Source organism: Ixodes scapularis, unplaced genomic scaffold (genome assembly GCF_016920785.2).
Source record: "Ixodes scapularis isolate PalLabHiFi unplaced genomic scaffold, ASM1692078v2 ptg000020l_1___fragment_1__unscaffolded, whole genome shotgun sequence".
NCBI lineage: Eukaryota > Metazoa > Arthropoda > Arachnida > Ixodida > Ixodidae > Ixodes > Ixodes scapularis.
Genome location: NW_024609889.1, coordinates 283,286 through 310,360, shown reverse-complemented (window position 1 = coordinate 310,360; position 27,075 = coordinate 283,286). Strand labels below are relative to the sequence as shown.

Here is a 27,075-nt window from a genome sequence, read left to right as displayed (position 1 = left end):
CACTTGTTTATTATAATACTACGCGCGTGGTATAAATAATGATCCATTGATTCGTAATATTGGGAGAAAAAAATTTAAAGCACGAGGAAATAGTTATTCGTTATTTATATGATTACCTAGTTAACCTACGACTTTAATAGCTTGCAGAGAATCCCGAAGAACATCTGAAATGTGTTAGTAAAGCTACTTTCGAGAGTGCATTTTTATATTTGTTTTAACGAATTAAAAACACTTTCGTGGCAATTCAAGATGACCGCCGTGGGATCCGTGCTTTCAAGGAGCACTCCGGCGATTTTTCGTGCTACCCCAACTAACTATATTATCTGAACCCCCGCCTTCATCCTTTCCGGTACGCTATTTATCTTCGCGAATTTCAGAGTAGTTATTGTCAAATTAGTCAATTAAGCTGATGCCAAAACCAACATTCCAATATATCGGTGCTTTTCAGTGCCGTGACATCGGTGGCAGGCAGGCTTGCCAGTCGAGCAGGCAGTCAAAACATGGACTACGCCGAGCATTTGTTTCGTGCTACTGCGCGGCTACTGGAGCGAGCTTCCAAAGCAGTCATTGAACACCATGAAAGTGCTTGTAATCAGTTGGGAACAAATTATACAGTTCAAAGAGTGAACCTCCTGCCAGCCGCTGGCATCCGTTTTTCTTTGTTACCGGTAAAAACTTTCACTTAAAGAAAACAAATGATGGTGACGAAAATTATATATTCAATAACTTTGCGAAAAAAATATTACTTTGGCCTAATGTTCGGGATACAAACATCGAATTTCAGCGATGTTTGTTGGTTGTGTTTAGCAAATTGTGAGGTAAATCGGTTATCATAAAGAAGACGCCGGAGTGACAACTTAACCTCAGCCCGAAATGGATGTCCAATGGCACAACAAATGAGAGGGGGGTCGTTACAAGAAGTAGCTATCATCATCATCATTTTGAACAATAAACCAACATGGCGTGAAGTCGAGATTCGTCCTGTCTGGCGGTGGCGCCTTTCGCGCAGGCGACGGGCTTTACTGGCGTTACACGAGAGCGAGCGAAACAAGAAACCAAGCAAAAGAAACGAAGGCACGGAGAATACACGCGCGCACAGACTGAGATCTGGGAGCGGGGGACGACTCATACCTCGCAGAGCTCTGATAACTCGTTGACTCGCGCGCCGCCGAAAGATGATCAGTTATTGTTTTCTTATAGACGCTTTGCACACGAGCTATATTGCAGCCGCCATTACTGACCTTCTCTTGTCTTACCGAGATACCAAGCCACTGAAGCGCGCTTTGAGGAGCCTCCACAAAGGCAATTGCTGGGGAGAAGGACACAGTCGAATCTAACATGGCAATAGCCTGTCCTGCTGGGGCAATGATGGAGGGAAGTGATCAAAATAAAAGGAAACAAAAACTGAAGGTCACTTATGGCGGCGCCCATGAACAGCTGTTGAAAAGCGTCTATAGTTCGAGGAGCGTTGTTTAGCAAGCGGCCTGTTGCCTTCCACGTTCATCCACGCGCACTCCTTTGAAGTGCGAAATCTTCAGCATTAAAACAAAGCGAGATTCACTTTCCTCTTCTCCTCTTGCACTTGCTCCGACGCTTGTCTTTTTATACTGCATTTTTACGTGTAGGTCCGCCTTTTACTTGGTCTTAGTTCCGATGCTTGTTTTCTGTGTTATATGTTTTACATTCAAGTGGGTTAGGGTTACAAGCAAGCTAGCGGATTCCCGCTCATTTCCTTTGACTTTAGTCTCTGCCTACTGTGTTTCACCTTGTGATGTGTTTTATGTAATTCCTCTTATTTACATCAGCATAACTGGTCCCTGCTTCGATCGAGTCCAGACCCTGTCTCGTGCGAGTCCAGCTCTCAGTCTCGTGCCCCGTGCAAGCGAGAGCACATCATCTTCACACGCACCTGGTTCGCTCTGACCACACCCATGGCCAGTCGCTACCACACATCCCCCTCCCCTTGGGAATGATCAGTCATCTAAGTATCGAGAAGGACGTCTAATGCAGCGTCCCGTCCTTGTGTGAGGATGTGATGCGTCCTCGCACGGTACTTCTTGACCATCACTATCGGCAGGAGCCGCAAAATTCGTGAAGGTCTGAGTGGTCTCATTGGTGTATGGTACGAGATGTGTACGATTTCTTCGCACGACGCTTTGGCCGGTGTCAACGAGATATGAGCGTGGCTCTGATGTTGGGCACTGCACCGTTCACTTCCTTTGGAGATCGACAACCCATACGTCTGTTCCATCGACTATGTCGGGCAGATGGCGAACACCATGGTGTTTGTCGTAAGCCGACCGTTGCTTGAGCCGGTAGCTTGTTTCAAACTTCGCGAGCTGCTCTAGGTTTGGAGCTGTTGGCCTCAGCAGTCTGTTCGGGATGGGAAGCTTTGACCGCAGTCGGCGTCCCATAAGTAGCTCGGCTGGGCTGTACCCGTTTTTCAGGGGTGTTGTTTGTGGGCACCCTGGCGGCTCCCAAGCCAAGTTGCCCGACTGCGAGGCTCAAGCCGAACTTTTCCCGCGTGGCGGCGACGTCACGCCAGCCACGCGCACATCGGATGCGCCGCCTTGATAAGGCAGATCAGAGGCGGCGCACGGAGAGTCGCTGCCTGGACTCCGGCAGCGCCGGTAGCAATGTTAGTCGTCTTGTCCATGTCCAATTAAATGTAGTTTCTTGTTGTTGAAACCGTTGGCTCCGTGTTATTCCTCCGGGTCGGGTATGCAGCAAGGCAATCCGACCACAATGGCGCCCAACGTGGGGCCATTGTGGTCGGATTGCCTTTATTTGGCAATCCGACCACAATTTATTGTCTCGCCATTATTCATGCTTTGAAGCGATTTGATATGTACCTAGATGGCGCAACGTTCCAGATTCAATCTGATCACTTAGCGCTATCATGGCTAAGGGGACTTAAGAATCCAGCTGGGCGTATTGCTCGTTGGGCGCTTACGCTACAACAGTACGACTATTCCATTGTGTACCGCCCGGGGTCAACTAACAAAGTTGCTGATGCGCTCTCTCGTGCTCCGCTTCCCGAGGAACACTCGCAGGATACCCATGGCTTGGTGACCGTCGCGGCCACTACACGAGGATCCCCAGATTCACGGTGGGGTACATTGGTGAGCCGCGAGGAGCTTCGCAAGGCGCAGCTGGATGACGGACTCTGCCAACGCGTGTCCGCTTGGCTGGCAGCAAGAGGTCCAGTCGACCGCCCAAGTGACGAGGAGTTCGACTCCTACATGATGAGCGACGACGGCCTCCTGCTGCGCTACATCCCCCAGGCCGACGACGATCCGGATGGCTCGGCGTTCCGGACCGTGATACCTCGCAAGCTACGTAAGCTTTTCATCCGATACATGCATGACTCTGCCTTGGCAGGACACAGCAGTGGGAGCAAGACTTACGAAAAGTTATCCCAAATTGCTACCTGGCCAGGCATGAGGCAGGATGTGCTCCGATATGCTCGTAGCTGCTCGGTGTGCCAGAAGGCAAAACCACGTGGTGGTCAGGCCCCCGGTCTCATGCAACCAATCGCGAGTCAGAGCCCTTGGCAGATTTGTTGCTGTGACGTCATGGGCCCCTTCCCACGTAGTACCCGTGGCAATCAGTACCTATTCGTGGTAACCGACCACTTCACGAAGTGGGTCGAGTTATTCCCTTTGCGGAAGCTAGATTCGCAAAAAATCTGGGAGTGTCTACTCGAAACATTCGCTAGGTTTGGCTTTCCCGCACAGCTTGTAAGCGATAATGCCTCCTATCTCACGAGTAAGGTGTTTGTGGACGCATGCGCGGTGCTGGGAATCAAGCACAAAAGAACTTCCCCGTACCACCCGCAAGCAAACATCACGGAAAGGGTAAATCGGAACCTTAAGATGATGCTAGTGGCCTACACCGAGCGCCACAAGGACTGGGACGCGAAACTGCCCGCGCTGGCATTCGCAACCCGTACAACCACTAATCGGTCAACGGGTCTCACTCCTGCCCAATTAAATTTCGGCAAGGAGCTCGCATTCCCGCTTTTTAACAGTCTCCTTTCTACACAGTCTGGGGGGAGGCTTCGCCCCTCCGTGAAGTTCGCAGAGGACCTGCGAAAGCGCTTCTCCGATAACCTTCGAGAGGCCCGAGAAAATCTCGACGTCGCCCGAGTACAGCAGGCAGAACAGTACAACCAGGGGCGACGTGACTTGCAGTTCGAGGTGGGAGATTTTGTACTCCGGCGTACTCACCCACTGAGTGACGCCGCTCGAGGCTTCGCAGCCTCCCTCGCCAACAGGTGGGAAGGTCCGTTTCGCGTGCGTGAAAAGTGCTCACCACTCACTTACAAACTAGTTAACTGTGAGTCTAGTGAGGAAACCGGACCTGTTCATGTCACCGACCTTAAACGATTTTTCCAAGCAGAAGACGAAGATTCCTCGCAGGACCGGAACGACACTGACGGCAGTCCCGTTCCGGAAACCCCCTTGTCTCCACCAAGGCGGCGGTATAACCTGCGACGTCGGTGACACCAAAGAGAGAGGAACCTTTTTTTTTTCTTTGTTTTCTTGGCTTTGCCTCTCTCGCATTTTGGGGGTAGTTTTCTACTTCCACGGATCTGCCCCTTTTTCAAGAGAGGGGGGAGAGGATTGTGTGCCCACCTCAGATCCGTTATTTCAAACTTTCTGGAAGGGGTCCGAAGATAACGTCAGGCTCAGCCCTCAACTGAGTCCCATCTCGTCTGCTTCTATGTTTTCTACGAAGCTGACTCATGGACAAAACCGTCGCCACACCCGCCATCTGAACGACACGGCGGCCGGTCTCATCGTGGACCGCGGCCACCCTCTACAGGACGGAGCAGCAGCTGGCTAGGATCAAGGACCACGTGCAAAGCAGCCACCTGGTGGAGCCCTGATCCCGAACAAGCGACAAGCTGGAGCTGACCGAGCCGCCGCGCTCGTCAGCAGCCGCCGCGCTCGTCCAGCAGGCACCGACCGGACTTACAACGTCAGTCCGCCCAACAGCGCCATCCACCCCCTGACGCCCACAAGGTCTCCGTCATCGACATGCCGGACGAAGCTTGAGGGGGGGGGAAGTGTGGGCACCCTGGCGGCTCCCAAGCCAAGTTGCCCGACTGCGAGGCTCAAGCCGAACTTTTCCCGCGTGGCGGCGACGTCACGCCAGCCACGCGCACATCGGATGCGCCGCCTTGATAAGGCAGATCAGAGGCGGCGCACGGAGAGTCGCTGCCTGGACTCCGGCAGCGCCGGTATTGTTAGTCGTCTTGTCCATGTCCAATTAAATGTAGTTTCTTGTTGTTGAAACCGTTGGCTCCGTGTTATTCCTCCGGGTCGGGTATGCAGCAAGGCAATCCGACCACATGTTCGATAAGACAGCAGGGTCTCATATGGGTCTCTTGTCTTATTCATGGAGCTCTTTATTATTTTCACTGCAGCTTCCGCAAGTCCATTGCTTAGTGGATAGTGAGGGCTCGAGGTTATATGTTGGAAGCCGTATTCTCTAGCAAAAGTGGCGAATTCTGAGGTTGGCACTCGTGAAAACTGCGGGCCATTGTCCGAGACGACAACTTCTGGAATACCGTGTCGTGCAAAGATACTCTTGCAATGGTTCACTACGACTTGTGCGGTCGTATTCTCCAGGCGGGCGATCTCTGGATATCTTGAGAAATAGTCGGTCACGATCAACCACCACTGCCCCTTCTGGTAGAATAAATCCATTGCGATCCGTTGCCAAGGTCTCTCGGGGAGTTCGGTGGGTTTAAGCGGCATCTTTCTATTTGTTGATCCTTCGATGCAAAAATGACAGCTCTTAACTTTTTCTTCAATTTCTTTCATCATTCCTGGCCACCACAACGTCTCTTTAGCTCGCGCCTGGGTCTTTTCGATGCCAAAGTGTCCCTCGTGAAGAAGACGCAAAATTTCCGATCTGCAAGATGTTGGCACAAGGATCCTTGCTGTGAACATAAGCAAGTCGTCTTCAAAGGTGAACTGATGGCGAAATGGGTAGAAAGGCTTAACTTCGTTGTTGAGGTCACGCCGGGAGGGCCATGTATTCTTGCAATAGTATCTTATTTGCTGACAAACCGGATCCTTTTCCTGGCTGTCGATGAGCCACTGGAGGCTGGAACTGACAGCCGGAACGGTTGACCTTACAAATTGGACGAATGCTTCAACCTCTTCTTCCAGTTCAGACGACTCTTTTAGGGGAAGAGGTGCTCTTGAGAGCGTGTCTGCGGCCATGAGCTGCTTTCCTGGAACGTATGTTATCTCGTACGTGTATCTCATCATACGCATGCGCATTCGCTGAAGTCGTGGAGTGAGATCGTTTAAAGACTTGGAAGAAAATAGACTCACGAGAGGCTTGTGGTCAGTCTCTAATTTGAATGTTTTCCCGACGAGGTAGTCGCTGAACTTTTCGCACGCCCACACTGACGCGAGGCCCTCTTTCTCTATTTGCGCGTAGTGTTTTTCTGTATCTGTCAGCAGTCTCGAGGCATAGGCGATGACTTGGAACCCCGTTGTCTTGTCGTTGACGGAGAATGGCGCCAAGTCCATACGATGAGGCATCTGCGGTCACTACCGTTTCTTTGTTGGCATCGTAGATGCCCAGTACTGGTTCAGATGATAAGACAGCTTTCCATCTGTCAAATGCGTTTTGCTGGACTGGTCCCCAGACGAACTCTTGCTTCTTTGAGAGCATCGCAGTTAGTGGCTGCAGGATTTCGGCGAAGTTGGCTACGAACCGAGCCACATAGGTCGCTATTCCGAGGACCCTCTGTAGCTCTGTTCTTGATGTAGGCGGTGGCATATCCATAACAGCCTTGAGTTTTGAAATGTCGGGTCGAATTCCTAGGCTGTCTATTCGGTGACCAAGAAACGTGAGTTCCTGTACACCAAACAAGCATTTGTCCTTGTTGAGAGTGATTCCTGCACTGCAGATCTTTTCAAGGACGTTACGGAGTCTTTCGTCGTGTTCTTTTTTGCAGGATCCCCAAATCAGAACATCGTCCATGAGGCATACGACACCGCTGAGTCCTTCAAGGATGCTTGACAGTTGTTTTTGGAAATGTTCTGGAGCAGATGAGATCCCGAATGGGAGTCGGTTGAAACAAAATCTGCCGAAAGGTGTGATGAACGTGGTGAATTTCTTGCTTTCGTCGCTCAGGGGAATCTGCCAAAACCCGGAGTTAGCGTCGAGTTTCGAGAAGATTTTCGCGCCCTGAAGAAGGCCAAGAGTATGTTCGACGGACGGAATGGGATGCCACTCTCTCAAGACATAGCGATTTCATTCTGTGAAGTCAACGCATATGCGCACTGCTCCAGTCCGCTTTGGTACGATCACCATGGGTGCGCACCATTCGGTTGGGTCACTGACAGGGGAGATGACACCGATGTCCTCCATACGTTGAAGTTCTTGCTTCGTCTTTTCGTATAGTGGGATCGGGACACGACGTGGCGAGCTTAGAGCAAACGGTTTCGCGTTCTCCTGGAGCTGCAGGTGATATTCCCCAGGGAATGTTCCCAACCCTGCGAACAGTGATGGAAAGTCGACTTTCGGGTTTACCGTCGTTTCGATCCTGTTGATTGGTGAAAGTAGTTGGAGCCCTTCGATAGCCGGCTTTCCTAAAAGGGGTACGGTAACGTCTTGGAGAACATAAATGTTCTGCTCGGACACTCGGTCCTTGTAGGACATTGCGAGGCGTACCACACCTTGTATTGCTAGCGCCTTTCCGTCTGGTCCACGAAGTTGGCGAGGTGGATTCTGCAGTAGCGGCTGTGGTTCAAGCTTGTTGAACACCGCTGGTGGGATTACCGTTTCGTCGGCGCCTGTGTCGATCTTAAATCTCACTGGCTCGGACTGGATTAACACATCAACCTCCCAACTATTAACTTGCGGAGATGTCACTATTCCAAGGAAACCGACGTTGGGACCTGGAGCTTCTACGAAGTCCACTCTTTTTGACAGGCATACCTCGGAGAAGTGTCTTTTCTTGTGGCAATTTGTGCATACTTAGGACCGCGCTGGACACGAAGTGCGTGGATGCGTGTCTCTCCCACACCACCTGCATCGTGTTCGGTTGTCTGATGGCATGGTCAGCGGACGTTGCTGGCATGGAGTGTTTTCCCTCTGTCTTCTATCGTCAGGACCCTCGCGTTTCTTTGTACTGAGGGCCGTAGAAGCAGTTTTTTCTTTGTCCGATGACGAAATCTTGTGGACGTTCGAATTTCGATCCTGGTTTAGTTCCTCCTGTTGTTTGCGCACGCTTTCTACTTGTCGGGCTGTTTCCAGCGCTGTCTGAAGCGTTAGTTCGGCGTTAAGCTGTAGCTTTGCAGAGAGTTTTGAGTCTTGAATGCCGACAACGAAGCGATCCCTCACCAGTTGCTCTCGCAGATTGCCGTAGTCGCGCAGTCCTTCGACACGGTATGAAGTGTCGTTGCGAACTCTTCAATGGACTCTCCGTCTTGTTGGGATCTCATGTTGAAGCGTGCCCGCTCGAAAATTATGTTCCGCTTTGGGATGAAGTAGCTGTCAAACCTTTGCGGTACGACGCCAAAATTCTTGGAATCCTCCGCGGACAACTGGAAAGTGCTGAGAACGCCCTCTGACTGATCTCCCATTATATAAAGGAAGGCGTCAATTTGGTGCTCCTCAGGCTTTGTGCAAAGTCCTGATGCGGTTCGGAACCGTTCGAAGCGTTTCTTCCACTTGGGCCACTCATTGGATGACGTAAAGCAGAAAGGTTCAGGTGGCTGAATCATAAACGATGCCATCGAAGCAGAAGGTTTGAGGCTGGCTTCAGCCATTGCTCACCTTTCTGTGCAGCAGGTGAAGACTGTTCGTTGTTCCTCTATTCTGACACCATGTTTTATGTAATTCCTCTTATTTACATCAGCATAACTGGTCCCTGCTTCGATCGAGTCCAGACCCTGTCTCGTGCGAGTCCAGCTCTCAGTCTCGTGCCCCGTGCAAGCGGGAGCACATCATCTTCACACGCACCTGGTTCGCTCTGACCACACCCATGGCCAGTCGCTACCACACATGATGGACCGCTGCGGACGCTACGAGTCACCCCAGGCAATCCAGCACCGTGAGGGGGACTACACGCACGGTGCGTTGCTGCGCCCCAGGGTCATTCGACACTAAGAAAGAAGGCACTGGATTGGTTTCGATGGCTCTCTTGCTGTCTGTTGCGGTCCATCGTAAGGTGAAGTAGATTGTCGCCACCGCTCTTGTTGCGTGACTGAACTGACTAGACCTCCAGAAAGACAGTTTCGTGACATGGTATATACAGTCTCTCGTGCTGCGCCGTAGAGGTTGCACTTTGTCAGAGGATGTGTTCTTGCCACTGTACATGGAGTCGCCTCCAGCAGCGTACTAGCCGTATTGCTGTGCAGATATTTGAAGAATACAGTAATCTATCTTATTTCTGCGCCACGCACGAACTGGACAATTTTATGGTGTTATCAAACAAACACGCTGGCCACGTATGTCCTAAAAGACAAATGCAAAAAATTTTGCCAAAAAAATTTGTGGATTTAAGTTTTGCTGTTTGTTGCGAGCCACGTGGTCGAAAGACCGACGTTTTAAAGAAGCATCGACATATCAAGGGGCTTTCTCGATGTTTGCATACAATGTAAACAAACAGTTTGTGCCACCAGTGCTCCGCTTAGTAAAATCGGTGCTTTTTTTAGGCATTTTGCATTTTATTGCAAATGTCTATGGGTTTGATAATGTTAACTTTATGGTGCTTATGCCGGCAACAGAATGTAGCTGTCAAGTGCCAACTTTTACGTTTAGGAATTAGAGGAATGGAATGGAACGGTTCAGCCATTCCAGGAGTGGGAATGGGCCCAGTGTCCCCATTCTTAGGAGTTGAAAGGAATTGAATTATCGCAAACTCTAATTCCCCGGAATGGAATTGGAATGGAATGGGGGTGCCCATTCCGCAACACTGCATCTTAGTACAGACCCAACAGTGACGCCCAAAGTGTTAGCTGAATGCCTAGTGCCAGTCAGCATAAAGGCGCAACTGCAACAGGTGTTGCAAGACCTGGAAGAGAAGCATATCATCGCCGAAGTGGACCAACCAGCAGTTTGATATTATAGAACAATGCTACCGATAAAAAGGACGGACGGGATACCCCGCCCCCCCCCCCCCCCCCCAAAAAAAAAAAAAAAAGTGATTTTCGTGTAAGGCTCGTCAAATTATGAGGTGCTGGAGAAAAATAGCCTTCTGCGTTAAGTCCTTATATCGAACTTTCTTTGCTCCCGTTCTGCACATTGAAAGGCATGCGGCAAGGGCCTCACCACGCACCTTGTATCGCTCAACCGCAGTGTTCTTCCGCAGCGTAAAGGCCGTCTGCTTTCATCGCCGTCAGCATAACCAACGCCGAATGAATGGAAGCACGCACAGTACCGCCGCGTGAAGCCAGCAACAGCTGACGCGCGTGCATCACTGGGGAGCGTGTATTACTGAGGAGCCATCACCTCTAGAACGAGTGAACAAGGCCGTGTCTTGTTGGTTCGTTCCAGGGGGGCTGTTTATGGCAGCTGAAGATACGTCGACGGGCTCATGCCACATGACGATGGCGGGTGCACAAGAAGTGAATGCCCGTGGCTCGGGTATAAGCGAACTCGCGTGACCTGACATCTTGAGACCTACAGACCAATTAGGTTTCTCCGCTAAAGTTAGCGGGAAATTGATGTCACGTAACCTAGACAAAAGTTATGCTTTCCCGTTAAATTTTGCTAGAAAAATAATGTCACGTGAGCTGAATTAAGGTGAGCTATACACCAATTTGCTTTCCCCGATAAAATTGACAAGAACATTGATGTAATGTGATCTGACGTCCCCTCTTGAAAAACCGTTGATGCGGCCCACCAGGATTTCTGAAATGTTGTGACGTAACCATCAAGAAATTTTTGAGGGCTTTGAGATGTTCGCGAAAGTTTTGTAATGGGCCTGACGTACCCTTTAAGGATTCGTAAAAGGTGTAAGAGACCCGCCATAGTTTTTTTAGAGGCCTGTGTGGTCTGTCCCAATCCTTGCCGTGAAACCACAGCACCCATCAAAATCGTTTTAACGGGTCTGTGGGAGAGATCACATGGCAAGTCAAAGTCAAAAGTCAAATTGGACGTTTTAGTGATTTATACAGCGTAAGGTCGGTCTGCCAGTAAAGGCGACACTGGTTTACACTGTAGATGAGCAATTTCGCTAGTGCAGTACGACTGCTAACCTGGGGTCTTTAACGCGCTCACGCAGTAGTGATACACGACCGCACGCCGGTACGATGCTCATCCAGATCGAAACGGGCAGGGGTGGGGGTGGGGCTCGAACCCAGGATCCCTGGGTTCTGCAGCGCGAGCTCTCGCTCCACGCGCGTCGAGCTGGGTGTGCGCTTTAGCCCACTCGGCAACCGATCCCCCCATGGCCCTTCAGGATTATACGTCGGGGAAGCCGCTTGGTCGTTTTGTATCGGGCGGCTGCGACGAGATTTCGGGAACTGAGGAGGTGTTCCCCCGTCCCCGCCCGTCGTGGCCTTGGTTAACGCGGCCATAGCGAAGTGGAAAAGGGCGCGCACGAACAAGACCGTCATGAAAAGGAAGTCGCTTTTTTCCACTTCAGCTTTCCTAGTTTCCGCCCTGTCCCCCTTGCACTGTTTTTCTTTGCCAAGTACTCGCTCAAAGAGGAAAAGAGGGAGCGTGGGGAGTATGGGAGGGGGTCGTTTTTTTGTTTGTTTGTATAGATAACTTGTTTTTGTCTGTCGAAAAGCCGCCTTTGTCATAAGCTGGTCGCCCTGTTTTTTCTCCGTCAACGAGTGCAAGCTAAATGCACAACAATGAACGGACGCTCAGTGTCGGCTTCCCGTCCTATGTGTGGGACCTATCTTCTAGAGCCCTGGGAGTGCGGATCAAGAAGGTCTCTCAATGCCCTGTTTCTTGAGCCTCTTCGTCCGTTGCTTTCCCAAGTGTCCAGCGAGCGAAAAAGACGCCGGAGACGACATTGTGACCGTGTTCAGGATATCTCAGCGGCGGCGACAGATGGCTGCGCGTTCGTGGTTTATGCTAAACGTGCTCACTGGTAGTGTATATCAGTGCGTGTAGTGCACCTACTCGGTTTTATTAGTTGAACCACCGCACATCTCAGGAATTTACCCAGCGGCATCGTGAGTACCTAAAAAGATATTTTTGAGACAAAGAAGTAGGTTGTCCCCATTTGGTCTGTTCGCTTTTGTTTAGAACTGCTTGCAGGTCGGGCGGGCGGGTTTTAGAAAACGTTGGTTGTTATCGTCTTTACGAGTTACAACATGCAAGAAAAACGTACTCAAATGAATTTCCAATAACGTTTTAAACTGCATTTTTGGTCTATGGTTCACAGTCACTTTTGCATCTAAAGGACTGAAGGGCTGAGGGGGTCTGAGAGGTTGAATTGTCTGAAGGGCTGAAGGGGTTTAAAGGTTTGAAGGGGTTGGATAGGCTGAAGGAGTCTGAAACGCTTAGAGGTTCCCATAACACATCAGGGTCGAAATGTCATTCTCAATAGGGGACCAAATACAAAATCAGGTTTCACCTAAGTTGGAGGAACATTTATGTCAAGAGACTAAATTTCGTGGGGAAATCGAATGTGTGCATAGTTCACGCGACGTGAGGTTACGTGACAACAAATTCCTCGCCAAAATTAGCGGGAAACTGAATTGGTGTATATATCACGGGACCTCATGTCACGTGATATCAATTGTTCCACCAAATTTAGTAGGGAAACTGAATTGGTGTATGGGTCACGCGACGTGAGGTCACATGACGTAAATTTCACCGTCATGGAAACCAAATTGGTGTATAGGTCACGTGAAGTCAGGCCATCTGATATTAATTTTCCAGCCAAATTTGGTAAGGGAACATAACTGGTGACTTGGTCACGTGTCAATTTTCTTGCTAAATTTAGTGGGGAAACGATTTGTCTATTGTCACATGACGTCGGGTCAAGTGACATCAAGTTCCTCGCCAAATTTAGTGGGGAAACGATTCGTCTATTATCACGTGACACCATGTCGCGACATAAACTTTTCCGATAAATTTAGCCGGGAAATCGAGTTGGTGCATAGGTCACGTGGCGTGAGATCACATGACATCGATTCTCCCGTCAAATTTAGCGGGAAACGAATTGGTGTATATATCACGTGACCGGACGTCACCTGACTTATACTCGAGAGAGACATCACACCCGTGACCAAGCTTTTTCGTGATATTGACTGGCTACTTCGCACCCCCTTCTAAGCGCGGAGAATGACGTAGTTCTACATAAAAAGAACAAACGAAATTACACTCATGGGCAGTCGATTTCCCTATGAAACATATAATCAAGGACCGTGACATGCCCCTCTTTCTGCGCTTTGGAGCAGACAGCAGGGGGCGCCGTCAGACGGCGTTTTCAAACAATTATTGCTGTATTACGTCTCCTACAGCCAAAGATTTGACTTATTTTTTCTTCAAAAGATAAGCACATTTCGCCTAAAAAGAACAATATTAGTAAAGTTCGTAGTCTCCACGCAATCAACTATTTTCATTGGTAAATTTTTATATATGTGATGGAGCCCCAGGATGCTCGTGCTCATGCTGTCCCCCCCCTCCCCCCCCTCCCCAAGAAAAATAGTGCCCGTGTATTTCCATTGCTGTGAGTTTACTAGGACGTCTTGCCATCTATAAGTGGCCAGTTTAATTGATTAAAGCCCAACAAACGTATAAAAAAGCCTCTACAAAAAGCATCTGAGCGCACCTTTAAAGGGACACTGACACCCCAAAATTTACATATTTTACTGCCCTAAGCGTTTCAGTATGGTGTCATAACAATTGCAACGTGAAAACAGATCTTTTAGGGCGAAAATCCGGTTAAAAAAAAAAAAAGCAGGACCTCCTCTCCAACCAGACAACTCCTTGCGATCGTTGTTCTGAACACGTGCCGCGACGTCATCGATGGGTGAATATGCAGAAATACTGAGGTTGCAAAAGTTGAATTTTTATAACATGAATGAAACATATTATGTACGAACGTAGCTTGTGCACGACGACGCTGGGCTCGAAATGTAAACATCAAATTCAGGAAGTGGCTCTGTCGTGACGTCAACGCGCCGACTTCGTCTCCTGTCGTCTCTTTGCCATTTTTGCTTTGATCTCTTAAAATGGCGACGCCCGATGGTTAAATGGTAAAACATGTGGGTGTCAATAGGTGTCAAAAGAACTCATTACGAAGGTAAATCTATACGCGACGACGCCTTTTCTTTCGACCTTACCTGTCCGCCCCTTTCTAGTGCTGTCCTGTGAGGAACGCCGCGGCATCGAGCGAGTTGCTTCACTACATCACTACATCACTATCCCTTGGCAAGCGTGGGAGGACGAAATCAACATCCTGCCATTCTGAACATGCAGCTTTTATTTTTTAACTAAAATTGTTTAAAGCGACACTAAATTGCGAACAGACTTTTTTTTTTCTTTTCAAAGCGCAGCTCTTAGGCGCCCGTTTCCGGCTTGAGCAACATCACCGTCGGAATAACCGCGCGTTGCATTACGGGACGTTTCCCACAATGACGTCACGAGTGACGTCACCGCGCTTTGCATTATGGGTAAATTTCCCCGCTAAATATAGCGGGAAAATTTATCAGAAAAGTTTCCTGCTAAATGGGAGGGGAGGGGGAGAGGAGGGTACGGATGAGGAGGAGGGGCATGACCTCCTCTCCGTACCTTTCCCTCCTCCTGAGGAGCTGCGCTCTAATTCGGCGTTACAAGGGATTGTAAACGATTTTCGTTTTTTTTGGCTGTTAAATTTTTTATTGCTTTTTTATTTTTTGGTTGTTTTTCTTCCTTTTTTGTGACACTTATGGCAAAAAAAATATTTTCTAGGAATATATATATATATATAGATGATGATGATACCGTGTCTCTAAAGCTCATAAACAAAGAATACTACTATATGTACACGGGGCGAGACAAACAGTGGGAGGATTTCTGGAGCACAAACGAGCACGTACCACGTGACACTAAGCGTCGTACCGCGTTCCACGCGGCGGCGTGTGTTTTCAGAACACCTCCGATTGGATACATTTCGTTTCTTGTGCATTAATAAGACAGGTAGGAAACGCCAGAAAGCCAAGGTGGAGTGGTGGAGTGGTTAGCACACCCGACCGGACATTGGGAGGCCCAGAGTTCAAATCCTGGCTCCGCCGTTTTTTGGCTTTCGGCGGGTTCCTGAAAACTTGGATTCTTTAATTCATTGGATTAAGTACGGTTCATTCATCTGCACATATTCGTTCATATATATATATTGTGAGGAAGATAAAGGAGAAGTGTCGGCACGGGTGCGGGGCACGCGCCTGGTCGACCGAGGGAGATTTGGATCACACTCAACCGGCGGAACAGTTCCCTTTTGGCCATTCATTGCCATTGTAGTAATCTCATTAAACACCCTCACAAGTGGTGGAGGTGCTTGAGTTCTCCTACCTCTTCGTGGTCGGCCACCCCAAGGCGTGCTCTGGAGCTTCGAAGCGGGCGCACCACTACCGTCGCCATGCCAGACGAACAACAAACTGCACCAAGTGAACCCTCACGGCCACCTCCCAACTACGTGAAAAACCACCAGCGGGACCCTCCAACCTTCAGCGGCTCCCCCCCCAGGCGACGTCGATGACTGGCTGAAACACTACGACCGCGTAAGCGCTCATAACCGTTGGGATGACTCCCATAAGCTGGCGAACGTAGTGTTCTTCCTAAAAGACACAGCCTTTCAGTGGTTTGACAACCACGAAGACGACATCAACTCATGGGATGGCTTCAAAACATCGTTTTCAGAAGCGTTCCGCAAGCCGGAGAGCCGCAACAACAGGCAAAAGAAAAGCTATCACACCGCTTCCAAGCTGCAACCGAGACTTCCACAAGTTACATCGAAGACGTCCTTCGTCTCTGCCGACGAGTGGATGAGCAAATGTCCGAGGAGGATAAGATCCGACACCTATTTAAAGGTCTGTCCCAGGAACTCTTCTCTGTTGTAGCCCCGAAAACACCCGTAACCGTACAGCGACTCGTATCAGAATGTAAAACGTACGAAGAAATGCAGAGCTCCCGGATCAACAAGGCGCCTTTCGAACGCCTTCCTGAAGTTTCCCTCAGCCCCGTTTCCAACCTGAACCTCCCGCAACTCATCCGGACCATCATCCGCGACGAACTGCGGAGATATTTTAACCCATCAAGCTTGACTGACGACGCCTCTGGATGTGCCATCGAGCCAGAAACCATTCAAAAAGTGGTGCAAAAAGAACTCCGTGCAGCTTTGCAGCCGCCCACCTCGGTTTCGTGCGCCTACGCACCTGCTTCACCTGCCACTCCAGCGTTCTCCCCTCTCTGCCCTATCCAGCCGATGCAGCAGCGCTACACCGCCCCTTTCCACACGCACGAGAGACCCCCTTCACGCTCCTACGGACCGCAGCGCTGAGCTGACCTCTGGCGAACAGATGACAACCGGCCAATATGTTTCTACTGCCGTGCTCCCGGACACGTCACCCGCTATTGTCGCCGCAGGATTAGCCAAGAAACTTTTCAGCGTGGAACGCCATCTTACTACTGCAACGACACCCACACTTCCAACGACCGCCGCGATGGAAGTCCGCTTCCAACAGCTGGAAACCGCCGCAGCAGATCGCCTTCCCCCTATCCCGCCCGCCGCCGTTCAGTTTCGCCGTTCAACAACGCTACAGCTCCCACCCTGACGTCAAACTAGGCGAGGCAGCCTGCGGCCAAACCGGAGGTCAGGCTGCACAGTCGCATTTTGCAGTAAATCCTCCAGCTCTTGGACCTACGACCGTTAACGTTGAAATTGCCGGCGAAACATTCTCTGCTTTGGTGGACACTGGGGCCGCTACATCCTGTATTTCTGAAGGCATCCGCCGACGCCTACATGCCGTCTTAACTCCAGCACGTGCACATTTCTTGCGTCTCGGAAATGGAGCTATCTGCCAGTCACTGGGATGTGCAACCCTATCAGTCCTCATCGCTGGAACTCGCTATGTTATTTTATTTGCCGTACTTCCGGACTGCGCAGCCGATGTCATTTTAGGATCGGACTTCCTGGCGTCAACAGACGCCCTAATCGATTGCGCCAGCCGTGAGTTACACCTTAATTCTTTTGACCCTTCTGTCGAGTTAGCAGAGCATCCCGCCGTTAACTTGCGCGAAGTCCAGGATGTGTTCCTGCCTCCGTTATCTGTCATTTTCGCAGCACTTACGACTGACCAACCATTTCCAGGAACCACCGGCCTTCTCGAACCATCCTTATCCCTCTTCACCAAAAAGGGGATTGCTGTGCCCTTCTCTATTGTCACCATAAAACAAGACAAAGTTCACCTCTATATTACAAATGCTTCTCGCCAACAACAGATTATTCCACTAGGAAGCCATATTGCTACGTTAAGGATGTATCAGGAAGACAACATCGCTTCATTGTCTGACGGTGTTTCTCATAGCCCATCCTGCCTTCCTTCCAATCAAGATCCTTTTCACCACATTAGAAACATGATCGACCCGGACCTCCCAGACGAACAACAGAAAGCGCTGACCCACCTACTAGGAACATACGAAACTTTGTTTGACTTCGAGAACCATACCCTTCCGACAACCTCCTTCGTACATCACACTATTGACACAGCTGACGCCCCTCCAGTAAAAAGTCGACCCTACAGGGTTTCCCCTGCAGAGCGTGCCGTCATACAACAACACGTCACAGATATGCTCCAAAAGAAAGTCATCGAACATTCGTCTAGCCCATGGTCCTCCCCTGTGGTCCTGGTCAAGAAACAAGACGGATCATGGCGATTCTGTGTAGATTATCGACGCCTCAACACTGTAACACGAAAGGACGCATATCCCCTGCCCCGAATCGACGACATGCTTGATGCTCTTCAAGGATCCTCCTTCTTTTCTTCCATGGACCTCAGAAGTGGCTACTGGCAAATACCTGTAGGCAACGCCGACAAACCTAAAACCGCATTCATAACCCCTAGTGGCCTCTATCACTTCAATGATATGCCCTTCGGACTTTGCAATGCCCCAGCAACGTTCGAAAGAATGATGGACACCCTCCTTCGTGGTCTCACTTGGAATGTGTGCTTATGCTATCTTGACGACGTTGTTGTATTTTCGACGACATTCGACGAACACTTGCATCGGCTACGACAGGTTTTGGACTGCTTCACCAGAGCTACTTTGCAACTAAATTCAAGCAAGTGCGTATTTGGAGCGAAGCAAATCAGAATTCTTGGCCACCTCGTTAGTTCCGATGGAATACGTCCAGGCCCTAGCAAGATCCAGGCTGTTTCTGACTTTCCCGAACCGAAGGGACTTAAACAGGTTCGTGCTTTTCTCGGACTTTGTACCTATTTTCGACGATTCATTCCGGGATTTTCACATATTGCCGAACCTCTCAACATGCTGCTTCGCGGCAATACTAAGTTTGAATGGAGCCCTTCCCAAGCCAGAGCCTTTCACTCTCTTAAGTCTGCGCTGACGTCTGTTCCTGCCCTTGGCCACTTCGTCCAGGGTGCCAGCACCGAGTTACGAACAGATGCAAGTGGGCACGGCCTTGGCGCAGTTCTTGCACAAAACGTCCACGGTAAAGAACACGTCGTCGCTTACGCAAGCCGTACCCTTACAAAAGCGGAACGCAACTATACTATCACAGAACGTGAATGCCTTGCGGTCGTGTGGGCGATCGCCAAATTTCGCCCCTACCTATATGGTATCCACTTCCGCATTGTCACTGACCATCATGCCCTCTGTTGGCTTACTACGCTTAAAGATTCATCAGGCCGTCTCGGACGTTGGTCGTTAAAGCTACAGGAACACGACTTTACTGTCATCTATAAATCGGGCAAGCGACACCTAGACGCAGATGGGCTCTCACGATGTCCCCTCCCCGCTGTGTCTGCCCTTCAGCATCCCATACACCACCTAAACACCACAGCCACCCTCGACCACGTCGACATCGCCGACGCTCAACAGTCCGATCCGACATTAGAGCCCATCATCCGCTACCTAAAAGGTACGCTCCCCCACCCCGCTCGACGGGTGGAACAGCGCGCACGCCTTTTCACTCTCCTTAACGGAATCCTATATCGACGTAATTACGAACCTCATGGACGCCCATGGCTTCTCGTTGTTCCTCGCAATCTACAACAAGACGTGCTGAGGGCCAACCATGATGACCCTACTGCTGGCCACCTTGGCTTTTCGAGGACATACTTTAGAGTTCGCGACCGTTTCTTTTGGAATGGGATGCATCGATCCATCAGCAAATACGTACGCGCATGCCACCTCTGCCAGATGAGCAAAAGCCCTACCACCGCACCACCCGGCCCTCTACGACCCATACCGCCACCCGAAACCCCTTTTCAACGGATCGGTATTGACTTTTTGGGACCTTTTCCTGCCTCCGCCACGAAAAACCGCTGGATAATTGTGGCCATCGATCATCTCACTCGTTATGCAGAAACGAAAGCTGTGCCCACAGCAAGTGCACAAGAAGTGGCTGACTTCTTTCTCCACTTTATTGTTCTACGCCATGGCGCTCCACAGACTATCGTCAGTGACCGGGGCACCCCGTTCCTTTCCAAGGTTCTCGCGGAGGTTCTTCACCTGGCTACCACTATTCACAACATAACCAGCGCCTACCATCCTCAATCTAACGGACTGACGGAGCGTCTAAACCACACATTAGTTACCATGCTTTCAATGTACGTTACCGAGAGCCACACCAACTGGGACACGGTCTTACCATTCGTCACTTACGCGTACAATACCGCACGCCACGCTACCACAGGATTCTCACCATATTACCTTTTGTACGCCCGTGATCCCCTGACAACTTTGGACACAATTTTGCCGTGTGCACCCGACCTCTCTCAGCATGCCTACACTTCAGATGTCAGTGGTCGAGCTGAAGATGCCCGTCGAATCGCCCACTTCCAGACTCTGAGATCACAGCACCACCATCAACTCCGTCATGCAGAGAGCCATCCTAACGTCTCGTACAACATCGGTGACGAGATTTTACTGGCAACCCCTCTCCGCCAACTGGGCCGATCGGCGAAACTAATGCGCAAGTTTGTCGGACCATATCGGGTAGTCCGCCGCCTTTCTGCAACCAACTACCAGGTCGTCCCAGTCCAGCCTCCCCGCGACCATCGCTCCAGGTCCACGGACATTGTCCATGTGGCCCGTATGAAGCGCTACCACCGCCAAACCTAAACCCAACAACCAATACCAACGTGCCGGATGACCGGCACTTCAGCCCCCCGGGGGTATTGTGAGGAAGATAAAGGAGAAGTGTCGGCACGGGCGCGGGGCACGCGCCTGGTCGACCGAGGGAGATTTGGATCACACTCAACCGGCGGAACAGTTCCCTTTTGGCCATTCATTGCCATTGTAGTAATCTCATTAAACACCCTCACAATATATATGTATTTACAGCAAAAGTGGTTACGGAATCCTCTCAGCCTCATTCGCGGTGGCGTGTGCTAGGCAGAAAACTCCGTGACGTCATAAAATCAGGTGACCACATACAACCAGAGTAGTTCCCTTAGAGATGCCGGGCGCGCAAAATTAAGGGCAAAGCTAGGCAAGGCATAAAGCTAGGCGAGGCAAGGCAATTAAAGGGCTACTCCACCGATTTTTTCATTGTCTCCGATTTGCTTGAAATTTTGCTAAACTAACCAACCAACATCGCGAAAATAGTATCCCAAATATTAGGTCAAAATATTGTTTTTTCGCGAAGTTATTGAATTTACAGTTTTGGTCCTCGCCGTGTTTTTCAAGCTCGAAGTCTCTACTGGCAACAGTGAAAAAGTGACGTCAGTGGAAGGCAGGGGTTCACTCTTTGGGCTGTAGATTTTGTTTTAAACTGATTCGAAGGAGTTTCATGGTGTCAAATGAATGCTTGGGAAGCTCGCTGCAGTACCCGCGCTCCAGCAGGGAGCAAATGATCGGCATATTCTATTTTTTGGCTGCTTGCTCGACTGGCAAGCCTGCCTGCCACTGACGTCACGGCCCTGAAAAGCGCGCGTATATTTGAATGTTGGTTTTTGCATCATTTTCATTTGCCGATTTCGCAATAACTATTATGAATTTCGCGATTCTGAATAGCATACCGGAGAGAGTAAAGGCCGGGGAGTCAGAAAATATAGTTAGTTGAGGTAGCTCAAAAAATCGGTGGAGTACCCCTTTAAAGGAAAAGCCAAGCAAGGCAAAGATAAGCAAAGCAAGGCTAGGCAAGTCAAAGCGCAAGACAATCAAGGCAAAGCAAAGCTAAGCGAGGGAAAACAAGTCAAAGCAAAGGCTAGGCAAGGCAAATCAAGGCAGGTAAGACAAAGCGCGCGTTAATACGAGTTCTCCTGAATAAATCTACAAATTGAACTTGGCAGCATGAGCAGAAGGCAGCGTTTACCAAGATCAAGGAGCTGCTCACGTCAGACCGGTACATGGCCAAGTACCACCTGGTGTATGCCACAACGGTTTCAGCGGACGCAAGTTCTTTTGGACTTGGCGTCGTCTTGCTGCAGACGCAGCCATCGGGAGAATGCCGACCAGTCGCCTTCGCCTCGCGGTCGACTGTCGTCGACCGCGAGGCGAAGGCGACTGGTAAAGGAGGCCTTGGCGACGGTGTCTACCCAGCGGTTCGACGAGCTCGTCCGCGGCATCAACTTTAATGTGGAGACGGATGACCAACCGCTCGTTTCACTGTTTGGCAAAATGGAGCTTGACGCTCTACCTCCACGGGTGCAGAAGGTAAGGCTCAAGACCATGCGCTACCAGTTCCAGTTGTACAACGTGCCTGGAAAGGTCCTGGCTACAGCGGATACCTTGTCACGGATCCCTTCGAAGGCATCCTGTCCCTTGAACACTCTGGAGCTCTTCGCAACAGAGGTTGTGGGCTGCACCTCCGAACTGCTACCGGTCAACCTGGAGGACGTGAGGAAAGCGCAAGGTTCCGATGGCGAGTGCAAAGCACTTATCTCCTATTGCCTGCGCGAGTGGCCACATAAATCCAGATTAACCGCTGCACCTCGGAAAGTATGCTTCGGTGATGGAGGAACTGTAGAAGCGTAGAAATCTGGGCGAGTTGGTGATGCATCTGAATGAAAAAACAGCGCAAACAAAATGACGGACCTGTGGAAGAGTATACACACAGACAAGGCGCTGACTTACAACTGAAATTTAATAAGAAAAACATGAAGGCCGCGAAAAAACCCGAACAATCCACCACACCCACATCACCACACACCATGTTCCCATTGGTCGAGATATTTTATCTTTCTTTGATAGAGGGCCACAGAGGGGGCGCTGACACACGTACCCTCCCCACACCGTGATATGTAAAATTCCTCCGTTATTTCCCTCGTCCTGCGGTGGATTGTTCGGGTTTTTCCGCGGCCTTCATGTTTTTCTTATCAAATTTCAGTTGCAAGTCTGCGCTTTGTCTGTGTGTATACTCTTCTACTGGTCCGTCGTTCTGTTTGCGCTGTATTTTCATTCCGGTGATGGAGGAACTCTCCGTCTGTGACGGTCTTCTCTTGAAAGGTGCTTGCTTAGTCATCCCCCCTTCGCTACGGCCGGCAGTGCTGAAGCTGATACTCGAGGGACTCCAAGGCATAAATCGCATCAAAGCTCGGGCTGGTGAATCGGTATGGTGACCCGGCATAACTGACGAGATCCTCTGTGGTCACCAACTGCGAACAATGTGCGTCTACACGTGTGAACTTGGCAGAACCGTTAATTCCCACCGGTTTTCCTCGTCGTCCGTGGGAAATTCCGGGCATGGACCTTTTCTACCTCAATGGACAAACTTTCACCCTAGTGGTGGACTACTACTCTCGCTTTCCGGAGATATTGACCCTTGTTCCGAACGAGGAGTTCCCAGGCCGGATCAGGCAGGGCCAGGCCAGGACAGGAACCACAGGACGACTCCATGGGCAGGAAGATCACGAAACGGGAGGGTCTCTCACAATAAACTCTGCTTAATACATATTTACAGAAGTATCAACATCGTCCAAGAGCACCTTTGCGACATCTTGTTCGCTCCTTTTACAAGGTCGCTGTTCGGTGCCCCAGCGGTTGGCAGCCAATGGTCGCCGAGCTGCCAACAAACGTTACAAAGCCTGGCTCCACCCCGGTTCACCCATCGAGCACGCACATACACACACACCCACACAATGTCGCAGCAGACGGATTGTGATGGCTCCACTAGGCGGCAGACGATAATACGAACTGTTCGAGGAATGGTCGTCCTTCGCGGAAGTCCACATCGGGAGCTTGCCCCGTCCATTGTGTCCGAGGTCTGATCTCCACAGTTGGCGCCGCCGCTCGAAATCTTGCTCGTCGCGGTCTCCGCTTCCCTTTGGTAATTAGGCGGCTTAATTTTTCGTCCTGGTGTCGCGACGTCAACATGGCGCCGGGCGAGGTAGCCAGTCGTTGACGGCCTAGATGGCCCGTCGCCGTCGTTCAATTAGATGTACACACCCACCGGGGGGGGGGGGGGGGGGGTAAGAAGGGGAGAAAGGAAGGAACGTGACTTTGACCAAGGCCTATCGCAACAACCGGAGAAGCACGACAGCGCAAGTTGTTACCGACATACTCAAGAGCATGTTCGCTCGCCATGGAATTCCACAACGGGTCAGAACCGATAATGGTCCACCATTCTCATCTCGGGAGTTTGCATCCTTCGCGACTCTCTATGCTTTTGAGTGTGTGACAAGCAGTCCTCACTTCGCGCAATTGAATGTAGAGGCAGAAGGAATTATCCGGACAGTAAAAGACTTGTTCCGCAAGCAGAGGACCATCATCTAGCGCCTCTCAGCTACAGGGACACACCGGGAATGAACGGCTTCAGTCCTGCCCAGCTATTACTGGGAAGGCAGCTGAGAACTCGGGTTCCAAAGAAGAAAGAACAGTTCAGTCAAAACTGGCCTCCGAGAGATGAGGTCGCCAGCAGAGATGTATCCTACAAGAAACAACAGATAGCAGACTAGAACTGACGTCGAGCGGTGAGGAACCTGCCTTCACTTGGAGCCGGTGAGCAGGTCTGTGTGAGACCTGAACAAGTGCGGGCAACGGTGTTGAGTCCTACTCAGCGACCACGGTGTTAAGGCCCGTTCACACTCTTGCAACCGAGTACGACCGAGAGGGACCAGACCGGTTTTTAAGCCTCTTGCGACTTCTTAGGACCAGCTCCGCTGCACCGCATCCGGTCCCAAGAAGTCGCAAAAGGCTTAAAAACCGGTCTGGTCTCTCTCGGTCGAAGTCGGTCGCAAGAGTGTGAATGGGCCTTTACGTTGTCGAAACTGAACGCGGTGGCGCTCATCAACGGGACCGTCGCCACCTCGTGCGTTTCCGGTGAGGGAGAACAACTTCAGGATCTACCTGAGCCAGCGCAGCACGTCGACGTTCCTGGTTCACCACGACAACCTGCAAGCCCGACAGAGCCGCGGCCGGCCACGGATCCGGTCCCAGTCCCAAGGGACAGCGATGGTGTTGTGAGAACTCGCAGATGCCGACGTGTTACTCCGCCGGCTCGTTTGAATTTGTGAACTTAAATTTTGCGAACTGCTTCCACCTTCCATCTTTCTTAAAGGGGGGAGATGTACAGGTTGCCACCTATTCTTGGTATGAATTATCTGCCACCACTCTGTGACGCCCCCTGTCTTCGGAAATAATTAGTTGATCCTCGGGATTAAAGTGTTTGCTGGTTTGATACATGTCGGTCACGGCCTCGCTCACTCCGCCCATACCTTCAAGGCACGGGCGGCACGGACCCTCGGAACATCAAACAATTACAAGCACTTTCATGGTGTCAGAATGAATGCTTCGAAAGCTCGCTCCAGGACCCGCGCATCATCACGAAACAAATGCTCGGCATAGCCCATTTCAGACTGCCTGCTCAACCTGCGAGCCTGCCTTCCCCTGACGTCACGGTATCAAAGAGCGCGGGTATATTTGAATGTTGGTTTTGGCATCGTTTCCACAAAAACTAGTCTGAATTTCGCGATACTAAATAGCATACCGGAAGGCATAAAGGCCGGTGATTCCGAAAATATAGTTAGTTGAGACAGCTCGAAAATCGCCGGAGTACACTTTTAAGGATGTATCTTAATTAATCGCTATTAATTTGTAATGCTGTCTCGGGACGTAAATGTTTTGCTAAAACGTTTCTTTATAAATTATGCTCGTGGAAAGTTCATTTTGTGACACGTTTCTTATCCAAGCAAATAAATAAAAAAAATTCTCCTCTTTTTAGATGGGTGTTTTTTAACTGTCCCCCTTGGCGACTCTAGCGAAATTGACGGCACCTAGCGGCTAGAATAGGAAGCTGCGGCGGCAGGTTCGCTCGCTAATCTCCAAGAGCGATACTGGCAGCGACTGGCGGTCTAAAGACGACGCCGTGAAAGGTTCAAAAACGGGCGATAAAAAGAGCCGACGCAACGATCCAATGGAGACAATGCGGAGTGTAAGTTCGTCTGCTTTTTCTTGCAAGGGTTGTGGTGACGTCAGAACGCCGAGCTCTGATTGGCCCTGATTGAAGGGTAGGGGGTAGACTTCAAAGCTAGCTGCCTTGAGGTCTACCTACTATCCTTCAATCAGAACCAATCAGAGCTCGCCGTTTTGACGTCACCACAGCCTTTTCAAAAGAAGCAGACGAACTTGCGCTCCAGCTCCAAAAGTGCGTCGTCACGGCACTCATCGTCTTTGTGGGATTTTCTAACAGCGGCTTAACCAATCAGGCGCGGGGAAAATGCTCAATGCGTCGTGCGTGATTGGTTCAGCCGGTGATAGGGGACCCAGCCAAGTGACGATGATGGACCATTTAGCGCTGCTTGACTGATCGGCTGTGGTCGGACTTCAATGTACAGACCTTGGGGACGTCTCGCTCACGCATGCCTTGTCTAGACGAGGCCTTGTTCCGTCGTCGACGCTGCTTTCTGGCGGGGGGCATGGGTCTCCCCTGCATCGAGAGTCATTCTCAAACTTGTCTATTCGCGGTGGATGGACGGATACGGCTGAACCTTTCGATGGGCCAGCTGAACAAAGATCACACCACACACAAAAAACACCATTCAAACTGCTCGAACTGTTTAATGCTCTGCATTGAACCATGGTTAAAAGCACTAAAAAGACGTGCACAAGATAGAAGACAGACACGGGCGCTACTCACAACTGTATTAAGGAAGATGGAAGTACATATATATATATATATATGGGTGGTTTCATCTCAAATCGTGCAGCCAAAAAGGGTCGAATTTTTAATTTCGACGAAAAAAATATATGTTATGGCGCCGTTTCTAAAACCGCAGTCGACACAAACCGCAAGTTCGTCGGATGTTTTGTTCTCGACTTATGAATTTTTAAAGAGGCCGCGGCGAAAAGCAGTGTTTTTCACACCCGTCGTGGGTCGGATGTTTCGCTTGATCTCCCGCCATGGATTTTCAGTCCACATTATATTATCTTTTTTGAAGCACTCTGTGGACACATTTAAAAGGTTTCAATACCATGAAATAATTTTAGGCCTTTTGCTTTTCTTCTGTAAAAATGTCAAAAACGCCTCCTCGGTCAATTGTCGACGAACTTTGACAATTAATTACTGGCGATCTACTTGGGTTACACCGATATCTTTTATGTCCACGGAGAGCCCGAAACACGCTCTCTATATTTATTATAAAATGACTTGGCTGTAAAAAATATCCTTTGCGGTACGTTTACGTTAATATTATAAAAAAACCAAAAAGTACCATTTTTAAAATTGATTTTCTCAAAAAACCCATTTTTTATTTTCTTTATTTTTTGTTCAAATGTAGATATGATAGTTGTCTACACGAAAATCAAGCCTAGAAAGTGTATATATTGTTTGTATGTTCTACATTTAAGCATCAATATCGTACAAAAACGTGTTTTTACGGCTCGAAATGGACTTGCGAATTGCGCGTCTTCACAAGCTTGGAAATAGTTTTTTTCTTTTTTTCAACGTTCCCACATAAAAATGAAATACAGTAT

The 27,075-nt window shown here is 50.0% G+C and overlaps 1 protein-coding gene across 1 annotated transcript in view; it reads right to left on the bottom strand.

Moving 5' to 3' along the window:
• Window positions 1–27,075, bottom strand: part of LOC120843884 — a 146,720-nt gene that overhangs the window by 92,633 nt on the left and 27,012 nt on the right. Inside the window, exon 2 of the mRNA XM_040215355.2 lies at window positions 25,940–26,029. Coding sequence (XP_040071289.2) covers window positions 25,940–26,020 — 81 coding nt within the window. The 5' untranslated portion in view covers window positions 26,021–26,029. The remainder of the gene's footprint in view (window positions 1–25,939; window positions 26,030–27,075) is intronic.